General features: G+C 60.3%; 1 protein-coding gene across 1 annotated transcript in view; it reads left to right on the top strand.

Moving 5' to 3' along the window:
* PANX2 (pannexin 2) overlaps nt 1-7729 on the top strand; it is a 9467-nt gene extending 1738 nt beyond the window's left edge. The window contains exons 2-3 of the mRNA XM_006876396.1: nt 5420-6898; nt 7366-7729. Coding sequence (XP_006876458.1) covers nt 5420-6898; nt 7366-7709 — 1823 coding nt within the window. The 3' untranslated portion in view covers nt 7710-7729. The remainder of the gene's footprint in view (nt 1-5419; nt 6899-7365) is intronic.
* Nucleotides 7730-15131: the final 7402 nt, after the last annotated feature.

The following is a 15131-nucleotide window of genomic DNA, read 5'->3' as shown; positions in this document are numbered from 1 at the left end:
CACAGTGGGGCGTCGAGTCATGGGTGTTAATGACACAGGTGGTCACAGATGCGCACATTGGGGTGTCGAGTCATGGGTGCTAAGATGTGGGGTGGGTGGTCACGGATGCACGCAGTGAGGCGAGTCATGGGTGCTGTGACATGGGGTGGGTGGTCACGGATGTGCGCAGTGAGGTGTCGAGTCATGGTGTTAATGACACAGGTGGTCACAGATGCGCACATTGGGGCGTCAAGTCGTAGGTGTTACGATAATGGGGTGTGGGCCCCCCAAGTGTCACAGGCGCTGGGACACAGGCTCTGAATCTGCTGATGTCACAGACTACACAGTGGGATGGACCCAGGTGCAAACACATGTGGAGTCTGGTCTCTTGAGTGCTCTCTGGTGCTCTGTTCTGTCATCCGGCCATGTGACCCTCTCTGGTGAACACACCCCATGAGGTTGGTGGTGGGTGCAGCACCTGGGGTCTGATGGAATTGGACAGCCTTGGACATCTTGTCCCAGTAGAGAGCACAGAGTGGCCGGTCTGCGTTGTCTAGGAAGAGAGTCCCTGCATGAGGCCCAGTCCTTTCCATGTGCTGAATGCACCATGGCTGCCTTCGCTCTCTTGCAGGGTCTGGGAGACCCAGTGTTGACCCAGACACTGGACCCTGGAGACCTCCAGCACCTCACCCAGCACACACAGGCCAAGGGTCCCCCCAGGAACTTCAGGGTGCTGGGGACCATTCAGATGGGCCAGGATTTAAGAGGGAAGCATCCGAAAGCGGGTCTGTTTAACTCACCAGGACCTGAGATCCCCCAGAGGAGGAAGTGCCTCTGGGCATGGGGGCCAGGCCTGTGCTCTTGATTGTCCACCCAGATGGTTAGGGAGGTGGGGGTCTTGTGTCCTCCCTCAGCAGACAGAACGCTAGAGCCTCGAGTGTGGGCACTGACCTGATGCCCAGGGTGGACTCTCAGTCTTTATGTCCTTGTTGTGTGTTCTTGAACAGGAAACACATTCTCTTGGTGCTAAAGTTTCTCCATAATGCGAGCGTGGGAACAACTCTGTCATCTCATCTGACGAGGTTCATCAGGCCTGCGGGTGCCGAGGATGCCTCAAGTTTCCGGTCTATCTGAGTTGGGTCTTGCCTGTTTTAGAAGTAGTCCTTCCCCGGGTACAGGGTGTGGCATCCCAGGATAGGTGGGGACTCGGGTATGGAAGGAGTCCTGGTGACTTCTGATGTAAAGACGTTGGGTGGTGATACCGCCACCACCTGGAGCAGCTCAGGGTGGCTGCCTGGATGCTGAGAACACAAGGAGAATGAGATACCCATCCCCAGGTTTCTGGGGAGCACTTGTGCTGCTAACCAGGCTTCAGTGGCGCTCCCAAAGTAAGACCAAAGACCTGGTGGTTTACTTCCCAAACCAACGCACAAGAGCCCTGTGGGTCCCAGCAGTCCCATCTGGAACCAGGCATGGGGACTGTGATCCATTGTAAGTCGGGGCCAATTCCTCAGCAGCTTACAACACAATGGACCCCAAAGATGGGGGTTGGGGAAGGACCAAAGACGGTTTTTCTCGAAGAGTTGGACAATAGCTCACTGCACTTCAGCTATTTCCTGACATCATCTGAACAGAGCAATGTCTCCTGGTGTGTGTTCGCCCCAGCTCAGCCATCTTCCTTTCTTTGTCAAAAATGAAAGAAAAACCAGGCATTCAGGATTGAAATGCTGCAGGCTGCCGACAGCCCCAGCATTGCCCATGAAGCCAGGGTTGGGGTCGAGATTTCAGGATTTTGCACTGCCAGGAGTCTGAGGCCCACACTGCAGAATCACAGCCTTCTAGAAACCTAACCCCGTGGTTGGGTGAGTCATGGCTGGGCCTGTGAGGCTCCATCTGTCCGTCCATCCATCCAAAGGGTGATGAGGGGCTCTCCTGGGAAGGTGTCCACAGCCAACTCAAGAAGAGGTTTGGGGGCCCCAGGCAGTGCTGGCCCCTTAGCCACCCCAGCCTTCCCTAGCTGGGGTCCTGTATTCAGCACCAGCCATGACCCTGTCTCACCGCCCCCCCAACATTCACCCACTTTGGGCCATGGGCCTCAGTCCAGGCTGACTTGGCCAAGTCTGTGTCAGGCCTGTGGACAGGCCACCCTAGATTCAGCCAAGGCGCAGACATACCACAGGGGAATGGGGGAGGCCAGAGGCCCAGAGCCTTCCTGCCCTGGCCTGAGGGGAGGCAGGCAGGCCACTGTTTGAGCATCCTGGGCTGTTATGAGACCCACCCCACATTCAGCAGCTTAATACCACACATGAGTCATGCAGTCCTGCACGGCTGAAGTCCAGTGGGGCCCTTGGGGCTCAGAGCAGGGTGTCAGAGCTGGGTCCTTGTGGAGGCTCTGGAGAGGATTCCTTCCTTGTCGTTTCTGGCTTTAAGCTGCGGTGTGCTTCTTGGCTTGTGGCCCCTTCCTCCTACTTCAGAGCCAGCAGTATGGGATGTTCTCGCTCATCACACCTTCCATCTCTGCATCTTCTCCCTGACCTGCCCACTCCAGACCCTGGGACTCTATGGGTAACCCAGAACCCTCTCCCAGGCTCCCTGCCCTTGGCCACACCCGCCAAGTCCCTTTCCCCTCCGGTTCCGGGATTAGAAGTGGCCCCTGAGGACCGCTGTTCAGGTGACCTCAGGTCCCTCACCCCAGGGGAGGGGCTAGGGCTGTGGCGATAGTGTGGGGAGGTCCGAGGAAGCAAAGTGAGCACTGTCTGTAAGTGAGGGGGTACAGACTGGTCAGACCCCATGTGGAGAGGGGGTCAGGGCTGTAGTAGGGGGTACAACTGGATTGTGCTGGCTGGGTGGGGGTGTAGGTAAGGGAGTTGAATGGGAACTTGGACATCTGGTGCTGGACCATCGGGGGGAATTGGAGAGGGGCAATGTTCTTGGACTGAATCCCATGCAGAGGACGTAGTGGGAGGCTTTCTGAGCTGCCCCCACCCCCACACATGTTCCCTAGAGCTCAGACTGCTCTTCTCTGTCCACCCCTCCTGTGTCCCAGAATTCTTTGCCCCCATAGCCCTGAGTCTGCACACAGTGACTGGCCACCAGTGCCCAGGACATCTGCAGATAGGACCTGGGGAGGGGGGCTGCCTGGCTGCCCGGGTTAGGGTCCAAGCCGTGCTTGCTCCTCTCAGGCGGGTTCAGCTGTGTGGGGTCTCCATCAGGACCCTCCCTAGGGAATCCCGAGGACCCTGCTCATCAGCAGCTGTGCACACCCACTGGGTGTCCACTCCCCGCTCTCCAGGTTTGCCTCCTCCACCTGAGTACTGGCTCATTCCAGGAAGGTTCTGAGTGACCTCCGGCCACTAGTCCAGCAGCTAGCCCTGTCTGGAAAGGAAGACGACCTGCTGGATGTGTCCATGGTCTGCCCACCTGCCGCGTGCCTTCGAAGCTATGTCATCATCCTCAACTGAGCGTCAGAGTGGAGGGAGGCTTGTCCTCTGCCTGCTTCGGCCACCTGACAAAACCAGCAGAGATGGCGACTGGCGTGCCGAGTCCAGAGCAGCCAAGCAGACTCCGTCCTGACCAGAGCCCCACTTCTGCCCTGCAGGGGCCCGTGCCTTCAGCCCTGGTTCTAGACTAAAGTGCGTCCTCTCTGAGGGTCGTAGGCACTGCTTGTACCCACATCTACCTAGCATCCTGCGGTGGTCAGAGACAGACCACCCCTGCCCGACAGTCAGGGAGCCACCCCAGGGGTTAGAGGTCCCAGGACCCTTGCTACTGAGCAAGCCCACTGCAGGGGAGACAAATCTTTGCGGTTGCTTTGCCCCTCTTTGGCTCCTGGGATGACTGTGAGGACAATCTGTGAATCAATGAGATTTTCTCAATTAAGAGAGCTGACCGCTTTGCAGCTTCCATTGCACCCTTCTCTGAGTCCAGCTCATCACTGGACCCCCAACCCTTGTTTTCATTGAATGTGGGGGCCACTGGTACAAGATGCCCCCTTCCAGAGTCTCCCCTGGACCCATCCCATGCCTGGCCAGCCCTCCTATCTCATTCATGGACCAAGGTGGTAGCATCTTCATGGCCCTCTTCCCCAGCCTCTCTCCTGGTCACCCACCCGCATCTGACAAGCCCCCTCTGGCCTGTCGACCTTCCTCTCATACCCTCCATGACTCCCCAGTACTGTCAGGATGGAGTGCTGACCCCAATCTGCTGCTTCCTTTGTGCCATGACATACATCACCGTGGGCCATGGTCTCTGGACCCTTTTCCTGTTATGGCAGACTGTCCCCCTCGATCCCTCAAACTATTGGGGTAGGGGTGATGGTGGCCTGGGGCTTTGTGCTAGGTCTGAGTGAGAATGGGGACCACAAATGCTGGGGCCGGGACTGGAGAAGCCTGTGGGATCGCCCTGCCCAGTGTGGGATCACTGCCCTCTGTTGGGGCCCCTAAGCAGCATCCACAGTGACCACTGGTCTCACAGGTTGTGAACAGGTGCTCTCAAGTGCACGATGCAGGCGTCAGGACAGGGACAGGCCGACGGAGGGGGTACAAGTGGCATGTCGGTGCTGTTGCTTCCTGGTCCCTGCTTGCCACCAGGCAAGGGGCTCCAGCAGAGAGAGGACCTGAGGGGCCACTTAGGGTGAGGAAGGGGGACCCCGCTGGGGGGACCTGGGTGTACTGCACTGTGACTGGGGTCACCATCGGCAGGCAGGGCTCTCAGGCCTGGAGGGGGTGGATCTGGAAGGTTGTAATGACTGTTTTTCCTGGAAACTGAAGGGAAATGCCCCCTGTTTAGTTTTAATGGGGAAACCTTGGTCCATTTAAGATGTGAGTCCTTCCTCTTTGTTATCCAGGGGTCTGGGGTGGGGGGCAGAGGGCAGGGAGTGTCTTGGAGAACTGGCATTCCTCATCTAGAATGCACCTGGCCAGGTAGGATCCTGTGCCAACCGCCCTGCACAGCAGTCCCCAGGCAAACGTGGGCAGAGCTGGGGTCAGCCGCTGGGAGAGGGACCCTAGTTGAGGGCCGTAGTCTGCCCTGTGCCTTTCTGGGGCTCGGTTTCCCCGGAGTGTGTGTGATTAAGTTGGGACCCCTCTCCTCACTGTGCCGCCGCTGACTGCAATGGGGGGCAGCCAGGGTGAGACCCCACACACACACCCGCTGTGGGTAGGGCTGCTGTTGAGGGGAGCTGGAGAGGCCTGTGGCGCCCGGGGAGGGGGGTCTGAGCAGGATAGCGGATGAAGCCCAACCTGTGCCTTTCACCCAAGCCCCTTCTCTCCCCCGCAGTTCCCAGTCCCACTCCCTCAGCCCGCAGCCCCGCCCTCAGAGCCGCTTCCAGGTCCTCCCCTAGGCTCAGCCCCGCCCCTGCCACACCTCCAAGCGCCTTTGGGCCAGTCCCAGACCCCCTCCCTGGGCCCGCCCCCAGCCCGTGTCTCCTCTCTGCCCCCAGAGGAGCCCATTTACTGTTACACCCCGCACAACTTCACCCGCGACCAGGCCCTGTACGCCCGCGGCTACTGCTGGACGGAGCTGCGGGACGCGCTTCCCGGCGTGGACGCCAGCCTCTGGCCGTCGCTGTTCGAGCACAAGTTCCTGCCCTACGCTCTGCTGGCCTTCGCCGCCATCATGTACGTGCCCGCGCTGGGCTGGGAATTCCTGGCCTCCACGCGCCTCACGTCCGAGCTCAACTTCCTACTGCAGGAGATCGACAACTGCTACCACCGCGCGGCCGAGGGCCGGGCCCCCAAGATCGAAAAGCAGATTCAGTCCAAGGGGCCCGGCATCACCGAGCGCGAGAAGCGAGAGATCATCGAGAACGCCGAGAAGGAGAAGAGCCCCGAGCAGAACCTGTTCGAGAAGTATTTGGAGCGGCGCGGCCGCAGCAACTTTCTGGCCAAGCTGTATCTGGCGCGGCACGTGCTCATCCTGCTCCTCAGCGCGGTGCCTATCTCCTACCTGTGCACCTACTACGCCACCCAGAAGCAGAACGAGTTCACGTGTGCGCTGGGCGCCTCGCCCGACGGGCCGCCAGGTGGCGCGGGCCCGGGCCCGGCTGTGCGCGTCAACTGCAAGCTGCCGTCGGTGCAGCTCCAGCGCATCATCGCGGGCGTGGACATCGTGCTGCTGTGTTTCATGAACCTCATCATCCTGGTCAATCTCATCCACCTCTTCATCTTCCGCAAGAGCAATTTCATTTTCGACAAACTGCACAAGGTGGGCATCAAGACGCGCCGCCAGTGGCGACGCTCCCAGTTCTGTGACATCAACATTCTGGCCATGTTCTGCAATGAAAACCGCGACCACATCAAGTCACTCAACCGGCTGGACTTCATCACCAACGAGAGCGACCTCATGTACGACAACGTGGTGCGGCAACTGCTGGCCGCACTAGCGCAGTCCAACCACGACGCTACGCCCACGGTGCGTGACTCGGGCATCCAGACGGTCGACCCGAGCGCCAACCCCGCCGAGGCCGACGGCTCCTCGGAGCCGCCAGTGGTCAAAAGGCCGCGCAAGAAGATGAAATGGATTCCCACCAGCAACCCTCTGCCTCAGCCCTTTAAGGAACAGCTGGCGATCATGCGCGTGGAGAACAGCAAGACTGAGAAGCCCAAGCCCGTGCGCAGGAAGACGGCCACCGACACGCTCATCGCGCCGCTGCTGGACGCGGGCGCCCGTGCCGCACACCACCACAAGGGCGGCGGCGGCGGAGAAACCTCTGCGCCGCCCGCCACTGCCGCCGCCGCGGGGGACAAGAAGCACGCGCGGCACTTCTCGCTGGACGTGCACCCCTACATCCTGGGTACCAGAAAGCCCAAGCCCGAGCCCGCCCCTGCCGTCGCCCTGCCCGCCTCCCGGAGCCAGGAGGGGGGCTTCCTTTCGCAGGGAGACGAGTGCGCGCTGGGCCTGGCCACCGCACCCACCAAAGGTAGGGCGCAGGCAGTGAGCTGTGCGTTAGCTGGGGGAGGAGGGGGCGGCGCCCTGGTGGGCCTTCTCAAAGGGGGATCAGGGTTTAAGAAGCGGCGCTGTAGGATAAACACTGGAAAAGTAACCTAAAGGTTGGCAGTTCAAACCCACACCAGCCACTCACAGGGTCGCTGTGAGTCTGAGCTGACTCCATGGCACTTAACAACAATGAGCCACCAGTTGGAAGAGGGGGCAGGGCGGAGGTGGATTGACTGCCCCAGCCAATGGCAGCGCAGGGAGCAGACGAGAACCCCCCCCCCCAACCCAGTGGACAAGGGCGGGGCAGCCTGGGCAGGTTTCTGTGCGCTCAGGGAGGTGTACTGCACGCACGCGGGCACAGACACACAGACACACCGTGGACAGGACGGTGTGGGGTTCATGGTACAATCCATGGCAAAACTGTGACCCACGTCTTCTCGCTGCTTCCAGATGCCCCTCTTCCGGAAAAGGATCTCGCGTTCCCAGCAGATGCACCCCGGGCCAGTCTTCCCTCCGCCGGCCCCTTCCACGTCTGCTCACCCGTCTCAGCCCCTGCTGCAGCTCCGCTGTCTCCGCCCGGCCTGGGCAAGGCTGACCCCCTGACTATCCTGAGCCGAAACGCCACTCATCCCCTTCTCCACATCAACACGTTGTACGAGGCCGGGGAGGAAGAGGAAGGGGGCCCCTGCCCACCCCCGGACATGGGTGAGCTTATTGCCATCCCGCCCCCTCAGCAAATCCTCATTGCCACCTTCGACGAGCCCAGGACAGTCGTGAGTACTGTGGAGTTCTGAGGGAAGAAACGCCGGCTGCCACCAGTCCTTTGCACGGGCCACCTTCCAGTGAGCCCAGCCCCGTGTGCACGCAGCCTGTGCCTGCCCAGCACTGCCCACTCCAGCGTCCGTCAGCATGCACGGGGGCTCAGCACCTCCCCCAGGCTCGACGGCGGCCGGCGGCCAGCGCCCACGGGTGCATCTTTTCAGCACTGGCCGGAGGCAGGGCAGGCTGTGGTCCAGCGGAGCGGCCCTCCGGTGTGCGCCCCCGCCCCAAACTGGGGTACAGCTCTAGGTGTGAGGCTGTCAGATGCAAAGTTTATTTTTTTAGTCAATTTAGTCTGGACCTGGGAAACAAGGGTCTTGCTTGTGGCAGATAAAGGTGGTCTCTTGCCCAGGGCCTTGCCACAGCCACACCCCAGGGGACATAGCTCAGGGGGCCGACCCTCCCCCCTGCAGGGGTGGGAGGGCGGCTGGGCCGCCCCTCCAGTCACGGTCACACACCTCCATGCACTTTCTTCTTGTAACCCGACATACATGTATTTTATTTTATTATGATTACTGTAATCGATGATATTTATTGATATGAGACTTGACACGTTTAAAACAGGAAGGTGTGTATGAGCAGGCAAGTGTGTGTGTGTGAGTGAGTGTGTGTGTGTGAGTTTGCGTCAAGGCCAGAAGGAGTCCAACGCAATAACCACATCCCCCGCCGGGCCATCAGCCAGGCATGCCTGGTCCAGTCCCTATTACCTCAGCCACGGCGACACGTGACCGCAGTATTAACAAGGTAGTACTGAGTATACAAATAAATACTATTCTAATACTTGCTTGGTGTCCGGGGCTCCAGCAACACCCTGCAGGGTGCCTCCCCACCATGGACTTCTCTGGGGAAGTGGGAGTGTGGGTGGCAAGGCAATTACAAGGGCATCACTCTTGGACCACCAATCCACAGACCCAGGTTGTCACGAGGGAGGGAGCTGCGGGGTCTGCTCGGATTGCTAACCACAAGACCAACAGTTCAAACCCACCAGCCACTTCTCAGAAACCCTATACAGGCTCACTATGAGTCGGAAGTGACTCAATGGCACTTACCAGCAACTTCTAGGGGTGTTCATAAGTACGTGGGGACCGGAGGGGAAGCATTGGGGAGGGAAGGGGGCTAGGCATGGGGGTGAGGCTGGTTAGCTTGAGGGTCTGGAGTGACAAGTGACCAGAAACCCCACGGTGGTGAAGGCAGGGCGGGGTTCAAGCAATGAGCGCAGAGTGGGACCACCCCAGCATGTTCCATGCCTATGTAGAGACCCACCTAAAGGACCTGGGATCCCCAAGACCTCCAAGAGCCAGGCGAGAGGCCATCCTGTAGGTGCTGACCAACCCCCAGAAAATGTTGGTCTAAGCCAGGCAGTGCAGCTCCTGAGACCCCACCACACGCAGCAAAAGAAGGGGGCATCATGTAGCCCCCAGGAGCTCCACCCACGCCCGCAGGGACAGGCAGGGGGGCCTCAGGTCCCCTGGGTCCACAGCACAGACCAGCAAGCTGGGGTGTATCCAGCCAGCCAAATGGAACCCAGCTAACGGGGTGACCCCACCCACTCAGCATCATGGTTTTCTGGGCCAGGTGCCTTCTCCCTAACTAGGGCTGGGGTCACTGACTCACCCTCAGTCCACTTGCCTCCCCACCCAGGCGCTCAGCTGGGCCTATGGGCCAGCACCCAGCCAATCCCAGAGACCCTGAGTTCTGGCGACATTCTGCTCCTCTGCTTCCCAGCTTGCTGGAGGCATGCAGTGTCCTCTGCGGAGGGGCACAAGAAATCAGCAGCCCTGGCCCCTTCGCTGCATGCAGGGTGGACAGGAAGGTTCCCTGTTTTGCGGAACTGCTGCTGAATCTTTGCTGGGATCAGGCCATGAGTAGGCAGCCCCACCAGCCCTGCTCCCTGACAAGGCCCCTCGTTTAGTTGTGTAAACCTGTGACCCCTCCCAGACTTTGTGGGGACATGAGAAACCTCTAAGTCTGGGGCTGGACACTGCTTACTGCTCCCAGGGACAAGGCTGCCTTCTCCCTATTTTCTTCCTCTGGCAACATGTCCCCCCAAGCCAGCCCATGTTCCTGGAAGCAGGTAGGGCCTGGCTGTCCAGGTGAGGTGCAGACACGTGCTCCCTGGTCCAGTCAAGCTCCCGGGGGTTCCCCCTGACCACTCCACTCTAGGGTCCTGCCTCTGTAAGACCCACTGGGTTCCGGAGATTCCCCCACCTGCCCTGCCCACAACACTCATCCTCATTGGTCATGTTACTACTGCCCCTGCTGACCCTGTACCCATAGGGTCTCCTCCTTACCCTCCCTCCCACCCCCCACTGACTTCAAGGAAATCACTCTGGGTGTTCAGAGGAACCAAAGGGCCTCCCTCCCGTGCAGCACAGTGCCCCTGGGGCCCTGGGACTTTACATAGCACCAGTTTGACTTTTAAATACCAACATCCAATCCTAGGGATTGGGTAATCACAAGGTATCCTCCTCCCCAGGGGCACTCCTACCCCACCCCCCACATTGGGAGGAACAGAAACTGATGCAAACAAGACGGGGGAACCTAACCTTCAGCTCTTCCAAGCCAGCCGGAAATCACCTAGCTGAGATTTGTGTTAATTTCCTGACAGCATGGCTGGTCACCCCTTCCCCCAGGATTCACAGCTCCTTGTCTTTATGGGAGGCTGGCTTCCCTCTGCAGACGGCCACGGTGATTGGCAAAGTGAAGGGGAGAGATGCAGTCTCCCTTGCTTTCACCACGGAGTGCAGGAAAGGGCCCCCAGCCCAGAACTGTCACCCCCAAACTACCCCGTCTCCTTCCAGTTAGCCCTGTTGAAAGGGGAGGTAGGTGCGGTTCCATCTCAAGGGCAAGGAGGGGACTGCAGAGGGAGCCTTGCCTGAAGACCTCAGGAATCAGGGTTGAGCCAGGCTAGGATCTGACCCTTGGGAATTGTCCTGGAGGGACCTCAGCTAGTCCAGCCTCATCAGCAGTGGGTGGAAAAACAGTCCTTGTTTTCTGGGATTTGATGGGGCCATGGAGGCAGGACTGAAGGGACTCACAAGATAACCGAGGAGCAAAACCAGCCCAAGATGGAAAGGCATGGACCACAGGCCCAAGGAGGCCACTCTGAAGCCAAGTAGACTTCCTGGGGGACCAGGAAGTTGTAGGGCGGGAGGGGAAGGTGGGGCAGCCTGGTAGGTAAGGCATTCAGATGCTTCTGAATGCAGGTTCTTGCAGAAAACAGCTCAGTTAGCACCAACCCTGGATCTTCTTCACACCAGTTTGACCTCAAGAGGGCCACGTCCATATAGGCCACGCCCATATAGCCAACTGTCTACTCCTGATCTTGCTTGCACTGTAAGTGACCCAGACCAAACATGGAGGCCAGTCCTAGTGCCAAGGAAGGGGAAGTGGACAGCCATAACTGAGGCCCCATCCTGGCCCTCGGCTTGGGTGAGCAGCTGATCCTTGGTCACGGGAAGCTCCTTCAGTGTAGGAAGCAACTTACCACTGTGTACCTGCGTGGACACTACCAACGGTCCACTAACTAGTGCCCATCCTCGCAGGACCCAGCTGCATTCTGCAGCAGTTGGAGTCCTGGACTTGGGCAGGTCCATGGAGGAGTGTTGGAGGGCGCCAAGATTCAGGGGAGCTGGCTGGGAGGCGAGAAGGGAGGCTGGGATCGCAGGAGCTAAGTGCCCGGCCCCAGAGCCCCGGCCTTCCAGAAGCCTGTGCTGTCGAGGACGAACACGCGGGCGCAGCAAGCAGCAAGTCCTTAGCGCCCATGCGCGCGCGGTCCGCCCAGAGCTGATCGCGGTGATCTGCAGCGCGTCCAGCCCCGCCGCCTTCTCAGTGGCCTCTCAGCGCGTGCACAGGCCAGTCTGCGCCCCACACACAACGCACGCGCCGGCGGCCAGCAGCTGCCACGGTGCCTCCACCCTCTGCCCGAGCTTGAGACAGCCTGCCGCCTACACGAAGCTGAAACAGGAAGGGCTGCAGTGGCGCCAGGTCGGGCGCTTGCAGCCTGGAATCCGTGCCTGGCCGTGGAATTCGCTGTGAGCAGGAGATACACGCCGAGACGCGGCCAAAGAAGAGAGAGGGTCCACCCCCGACCGCCCGGCGTTCCCAGTCTCGCGGGCGGTGCCCCACCTCAAGCTTCCAATGGGACCCCACAGAGGCAGGCTCAGGGTAGCCGTGCCCACTGAAGCTCCGCCCCGCTCGGGCCAGGCCCCTCCGGCCGAGAGGCGAAGGTCGCTCAGAAGTCTCCTCCGAGTCCAAAATGTCGGGGTCGGTGGGTCAGAGGTCTTGACACCCGCTCCTCGAATGCTCACGCTTCTTCCGAGTCTGGGCCTCCAGTGTGTCTCAGGTCACGGGCCCTACCGCATCCTGCGGCCTTGCGCCTGTCTCTGCGTGGTCTTACGTATTCCCTTCGATCGGTTCCCCAAGGACAGGCGAGCGCTCCCCAGTAGAGAGGGAGGTCTCACCACCCGGTTTTCTCTGCTCTTTCATCCCTTTAATTAAATTGGACAGTTTACGGAACACTTGGGTTTGATTATTTTTCACTCAAACCATCCCGGTGGACACAGCACCAACATTATCCCCATTTTACAGACTCGGTGCAGTGAGTCATTCTCAGGTCGCCGTCTTATTTTAGGACCCAGGGAAGCCGGCGGAGAGGGCGGCACCGTCCTCACATAGCCCCCTGGGAAGTGTAGTCTACGGCCGAGATCTGGCAGTGTCGCCGGGATAGACGGGCGGCGCTCAGGACTGCGCTTCCCAGCATGCCGCGCGGCGCTCTTCGGCCAGGCCCGGCCACCCGGCCCTCCGACCTGGCCCGCCACGTCCGGTGGGCGACCAGGCCGCATGGAGGCCGGCTGAGGAACGCCGCTGTCTCGGTAAGCTGTGCGGGCCAAACCAGGTCGGGGACACGGGGTGGGTCGGCCGAGGGAGTCGCCAACGCCGCGGCCTCGTGCCCTATAGGCACCTGTGAGTGGGCGCGGGGCCCCGGGGTCCGGGCGGGCGGAGCCCTCGGGGCGGAAGGAGCGGGGCATTTCGGGGAGCCGGAGACCCTGAGACCTTTAGGGTCTGGGACCCCAGGGGACCACGGGGTGGAGTCCTGGGGAGTCCCAGGGGCGGGGTCCTGGGGACGAGGGTCCCGGGGGATTGGAGCCCCGGATCGCTTCTCGCCCGCGCTCACCTCTGGGACTCCGGCCTGAAGCGCGCAGCCTGAAGACCCTCGGCTGGAGGGGTCAGCTCCGGCCAGGAGGGGTCTCTCGGTTTAGGACCCCTGTGTTTCTGGCAGGGAGTAATGGGGGGCAGGGAAACCTCCTTGACAGAGGGCTGGGGTCTGTGCCACCGTGCGGCCGCGGACAGGCCCCCAATGTCCAGGGGCGGGTCCCCACATCTTGGAACTGCCCTGTGTCTGACGTGTGATCCTCAGTGAGACGAAGCAGGCTGCCAGATGGGCAGGACAGCCAGGCCTTCCCCGCACTGCGCCCGCCCGCGGGGCCTGTGGCCTGACTGGTCTCCCTCTTGCACCCCAGGGCTTATCCTGTGTCTTTCTCCAAGTTATCACAAGGAGGACACAGGCCCAGCTGACTTGGCATCACAGAAACAAGCCCCCACCCATCCGTGTGGAAGACACCTCCAGATACGAGGTGTGTGTGTTGGGGGGGGGCGGCATCTGTCTCCTGTCTTTGCCCTCGGCTACTGTTAGCCCTCTGGGCTAGTGGACATGCGTGCTGCCTGAAGAAGGAGGTCTGAAGCTGCTGAGAGCAAGGGGCTGTGGGGGGTGAGGGTGGGCCTTGAAATTTCCAGCTCAGGTGTGAGGGACTCACGACCCCTCCTGTACCCTGCACTGTTCAAGGTCTCCTCTGTATGGGTCCCCAGCAAAGCCCACTGGTGAGTGGATTCCAAAGTGCCCAGAGAGTTGCAGAGAATGTGCATGTTCACGGAAGTAGACTGACACATCTCTTCAGCAGAGCATCTGGTGGCTTCCAACCACTGACCTTTTAGCTAGCAGCCAAACGCTTACCCAGTCTGCAACCATGGGACATTCGCTGTCACTTTGACTTGTATCCCAACAGTCCTAGTGGTACAGTGCGTAGCTCCTCAGCTGAGTTCCCAGGGAGATGGACAAGGCAGCAAGCCTCCTGAGAGTACAGGAGGCTTGGTCCTATGTAGGGTCACCGTGAGCTGAGATCCACTTGGCAGCTGCGGGTTGGGTTGGGTTGGTTTGACCCAGGTGGGTCCCGAGTATGAGTCTCTAGTTCTCCACAAGTGCACCCTCTCCAGGGCCTGGGGTGCTCTCACAGTGTCTGAAATCCATTTCTGACCTGAGCTTCCTGGTAGTGTGAGCTGGAACGCAGCCCTGCCTAAAAGTTAGGGACAAGGAGTGCTGTCCCTCCCCTTCCTGAGCCTGGGGAAGAGGTCATGCAGTGAGGGTCTCCTGGCACCAGGGTGTCCACCTACCTGCCACGCAGGAACAACAGGGACTGCCGGAAACAGGGCCCCGCAGAAGGAGTGGTGACTGAAAGTATAGTTGGAATGGGACCCACAGATTGCAATGTGGGGGGGGTCCCACCTCAGCCCTGGTGGCGTGCTGACACCAGTGGTCAGACACCAGGCCGGTCCCTCCCCCTTGGGAGCTAGATGCTGACTGCCCACCCACTTGGTAAACCAGCTGGCACACTGGCCTGGCCAGCTTCTCTGCCCCGGTGATTTGGGGCTCTGCAGGAGAGATGCCAGCAAGCCAGACGGTGCTGTGTGAGCACAGAGCTGAGTGGAACAGACAAGAGTGTCCATCTGCCTCTGGCCATTCCAAAGCTGGACAGTGGTTGGAAGTTGCCCTGAGGCTGCCCCTTGCTGTGGTATGGAGCTGCTGGGACCACTCAGCCACAAGTGTAAAGGACAAAGGGGGGACCAGCCGTGAGGACCTGAGGCCGAATAGTGCTGATTGAGTGCGGGGCGTGGGTCACTAGGCAAGGCCCAGGGAGAGGGCACTTTCTGTCCAACACCCAGCCCCCATCTCAGAGCGAGCCTCCCTGGGTTCTTGGAACAATCCTTGGGGGCGCTGGTTGGGTGTGGGGGCTGCAGCGCACCCTGGAGACCTGGCCCCAGACCTTTCGTCCCGACAGCTGTGCCCCCAACCCCCACCCATGGGGTTGCTCCAGGTGACAAAGGGTCTGTGGTTCCTGCCCTGGTCACCCTGCTGGCTTCCTGGGCGTGGTTTCACCTTGGCTGAAGGCAACGTGGCTGACTCCCATTTGCTACTGCCACCAACCCTGCAACCAGGTGTTTTAAAGAAGTTTGTCCAGCTTTGTGGTGGCCAGTGTGGTGCTGGACCGCCGGACTCACTGGGCTTGTGTACCGGCTGCCCACAGATGTGGTCGGCAGGCTCCTCCTGACTGGGGGGGGGG

This window comes from Chrysochloris asiatica, unplaced genomic scaffold, assembly GCF_000296735.1.
Source record: "Chrysochloris asiatica unplaced genomic scaffold, ChrAsi1.0 scaffold00378, whole genome shotgun sequence".
Taxonomy (NCBI): Eukaryota; Metazoa; Chordata; class Mammalia; order Afrosoricida; family Chrysochloridae; genus Chrysochloris; species Chrysochloris asiatica.
Note: the sequence above shows the minus strand (reverse complement) of the source record. Positions and strands in the feature narration are given on the sequence as shown.